The 3,826-nt window shown below is 40.4% G+C and overlaps 1 protein-coding gene across 1 annotated transcript; it reads right to left on the bottom strand.

The window, feature by feature from the left end:
• Positions 1 to 2,690: 2,690 nt before the first annotated feature.
• Positions 2,691 to 3,523, bottom strand: LOC143544210 (uncharacterized). Its single transcript, XM_077036358.1, has 2 exons — positions 3,089 to 3,523; positions 2,691 to 2,783 (listed from the first exon to the last, which is right to left on the bottom strand). The coding sequence occupies exons 1-2, from the start codon at positions 3,521 to 3,523 to the stop codon at positions 2,691 to 2,693; spliced, it is 528 nt and encodes a 175-aa protein (XP_076892473.1).
• Between the last annotated feature and the right edge of the window lie 303 nt (positions 3,524 to 3,826).

Raw genomic sequence — 3,826 nt, 5'->3', positions numbered from 1 at the left:
CAAATCTAGTTATAATGTTACGTTTGATAAAGGATATAACTTCCTTTTCCCTAACTTGAGGGAAAGCCTCAGCTTCGATCAATTTAGAGAAATAGTCTATCATTGCTAACATAAAGACTTTTCCTCCTGGAGCTGTAGAGAGTTTACCCACTATATCCATTCCCCATTTCATGAATGGCCACGAAGAGACAATAGGGTATAAGGGTTCTACTGGTTGATGCAGAATGTTGCCGTGCCTCTGACAAGCATCACACTTCCTAGAATATTCCATAGCATCCTTCTTCATTGTAGGCCAGAAGTATCCGGTTCTTAGAATCCTTGAGAATAATGCTCTGCCCCCTGTATGGTTGCCACAATTTCCTTCATGGAAATCCTTCAGTACTTCTTGGATCTCGGATCCTTCGATGCACCTTAAATATGGACCTGCAAGGGATTTCTTATATAGCATATTATGTACAATAGTATATTGTGATACCTTGGCTCTAAATGTTTTGGGGTTCTTTTCTTTCGGGATTTCTCCATCTTGAATGTACTTTATTATCGGAAGGATCCAGGATGAGTGATCAAGGGAACGATCCTTAGGATCCGTGTTTAGGCTCCCGTTTATCTCTATTGCTTGGCATTCCTCAATGGCAGGGGATAGGACGTGGATGATAGGAATTTTTATGTTCTCTGGGAGCTTCAAAACTGAAGCCAGGTTTGCTAAGGCGTCGGCCCCAGCATTTTCTTCTCTTGGTACCTGCGTAATTGTACAATAATCGAAGGATCCTGCAAGATCCTTTACTATATCTAAATATTTAATTAATTTCTTACCTTTGACTGCATATGAGCCATTAAAGTGATTAGTAATTAATAAAGAGTCTACAAAAATTTGAAGATATCTGATTCTCATACCTTTAGCTAGTTGTATACCTGCGATAAGTGCCTCATATTCTGCCTCATTGTTAGTGGCTTGGAATTCACAAGCTACCGAATGGGGTAGTATGTCCCCCTGTGGCGATTTCAGTAGTACTCCCAATCCTTTTCCTTTGACATTTGAGGCTCCATCAGTGAAGAGTGTCCAAGGATCCTTGGTTTCTTCAAGCTATTGAACTTCAAGATTGGCTTGCTCTTCTAAATCGCTACTGAAATTAGCCACAAATTCTGCCAGTGCCTGTGACTTAATTGCATTCCTAGGCTCATATTTAATATCATATGCACTCAATTTTACAGCCCATTTGGCCATTCTACCCGATATTTCCGGTTTTCTAAGGACATTTTTTATGGGATAATTAGTTTTTACAACGATAGTATGAGTTTCGAAATAATGTCTTAACTTAGTTGAAGCCAAAATTAGAGCAAGAATAAGTTTTTCTAGGTGAGAGTACTTGGATTCGACATCGAGGAGACTTTTACTTACATAGTAAATTGGATGTTGATTACCTTCGTGATCTTTTACCAACACCGCACTCAAGGCAGTGAGGGAGACGGCTAGATAGAGGATCAATGATTCTCCATCTATAGGTCTCATTAAAGCGGGGGCTGAGGATAAATAATCCTTCAGAGCGGTGAGAGCAGCTTCATGTTTCTCCGTCCATTCGAATTTTTTGTTTTTCCTCAGGATGTCATAAAAATCTTTACATCTTTCTGAGGATTTCGATATGAACCTGTTAAGTGCTGCCACCCTTCCTATTAATCTTTGTACCTCTTTGACGTTTGTTGGAGACTTGAGATTTAAGATGGCTTGGATTTGCTCTGGAATCGCCTCTATCCCCCTTTTGGTTACCAAATATCCTAAGAATTTTCCGGCTTTGACACCAAATACACATTTAGCAGGTTTTAGCTTCATGTTGTATTTGTCGGGGATGTCAAATGTTACTTCCAGATCCTTGAGGTGATCCTCTGCCTTCTTTGATTTCACCACCATGTCATCGATGTAGACTTCCATGGTATCTCCCAATTGTTCCTTGAACATCATATTGACTAGTCTTTGATATGTGGCACCTGCATTTCTAAGACCAAACGACATAGCAATATAACAATATATGCCCGTAGGGGTTATAAACGCTGTATCCTATTGATTAGATGGTTCCATCTGGATTTGTTGAAATCCTGAGGAAGCATCCATAAAGGTCAACATTTCATGCCCTGCAGTAGCATCCATCATGGAGTCAATGTGGGGAAGAGGGAAAGGATCCTTGGGACATACCTTATTTAAGTCAGTAAAATCGACACATACCCTCCACTTTCCGTTTTTCTTTTGAACTACAACCATATTGGCTAACCATTTTGGATATTTTACTTCTATAATCATACCTGCCTTTAGTAGTTTTTGTACCTCTTCTTGGATGATCGCATTTCTTTCTGGGGAAAATTTCCTTCTTTTTTGGTGAATAGGCCTGAAAGAAGGATCAATTCCAAGTTTATGAGTTATAATATCTTTAGAAATACCTGTCATATCTTCGTGCTTCCACGCAAAGGTTGAATTTCTTTGTTGTAAGAAGGATATTAGATCCTTCTCAATGGACTCTTGTATTTCAACACCTATTAGGACTTTGCCGTCAGGATCCTCAGGGTGCAAGACCACTTCCTTAGAGTCTTGTTCCTTAGTCTCCATGACATTCCTCCTTATTTTATGTAATTGCTATGCTTCCCTCAACTTTTTTGTAGATTTCATTGAGGAAGTGTAGCAATCCTTAGCGTCTTGCTGATCACTTTCGATCTTCGCTATCCCCCATGGGGTAGGTAGCTTCAAGCATTGATGGTAAGTGGAGGGGACCGCCTTCATCTCGTGTATCCATGGCCTGCCAAGAATAACATTGCAACAAGACAAAGAATCGATAACACAAAATTTTTGAATAGAATTTACTCCCTCTATATATATGGGTAGTTTGATGTCCCCCAATGTATTCTTTGTTTCCCCACTGAATCCTACAAGAACTGAGGATCATGGGACAATTTCCGCCTCATGGATATTCATCCTTCGAAGTACTTCTAGTTGGATGATGTTAACTGAACTTCCTCCATTAATAAGTATCCTGTGTACATAATGGTTAGAAATAAACAAAGTAATGACTAAACCATCATGATGAGGATCCTGGACATTGACTCGATCATCCTCATCAAAGGAGATAATTCTTTGCTCGGCTGTTGTAGAAGTCTTGATTGGCCTTTCACCGTTTTCCAGTTTGCATTCTTTGGCGTACTTCTTGGCAGCCGAATAAGAGGTTCCGCATATATCGGATCCTCCAAAGATCATGTTGATAACTTGAGCGTCTGGGGGAGGTGGAGCAGCCCTTTCCGGAACTGGTTCAGGATCCTGGTTCCTGGGCTTTTTTCTTCTGAACAGCTCCTTAAGGTGACCCTTGCTGAGGAGGTAGCTTATCTCCTTTCTCAAGGCTATGCAATCCTCTTTCATATGGCTGAAGTCTTCGTGAAAGGCGCACCATTTCGATTTGTCTTTGGGGGGCGGTGCCTTTTCGTTTTTTCTTGGCCATCTTGCTTTGTCGCCCAAGTTCCTGACAGCAAGTATCACTCCTCCCATATCTACGGAGAAGCAATAATCAGATATTCTTGGACAATCTTCATCGTCCTCCTCCTCTTCTACAACATTGATCTTTTGGCCATTTGCTTTATTGTATGGCTTAGAGTTGTTGTTCCTGAAGTAGGATCCTTGTTTTTTGTCTTGAGATTCATTTTTCACCGGAGTGCTTAGTTTATCTTGTATCCTTTGATCCTCCTCCAACCTGATGAATCTTAAAGCTCTGTTTCGAACTTCATCTAAGTTCCTGCAAGGGGTCATCATAAGATCTTGATAAAATGGAGAGTCCTTTTGTAACCCCATTTT

This window comes from Bidens hawaiensis, unplaced genomic scaffold (assembly GCF_021521415.1).
Source record: "Bidens hawaiensis isolate Kalapana, Puna unplaced genomic scaffold, B.hawaiensis_p1.1 tig00013494_1, whole genome shotgun sequence".
NCBI lineage: Eukaryota > Viridiplantae > Streptophyta > Magnoliopsida > Asterales > Asteraceae > Bidens > Bidens hawaiensis.
Note: the sequence above shows the minus strand (reverse complement) of the source record. Positions and strands in the feature narration are given on the sequence as shown.

What these genes read in the sequence shown, in the direction of transcription:
- LOC143544210 (XM_077036358.1), bottom strand. Translation starts at nt 3,523, where the DNA reads ATGGGAGGAGTGATACTTGCTGTCAGGAACTTGGGCGACAAAGCAAGA. An exon ending in CCTTTGATGAGGATGATCGA is followed by an intron (nt 2,784 to 3,088) that starts GTCAATGTCCAG and finishes TATTCTTGGCAG; the next exon opens with GCCATGGATACACGAGATGA.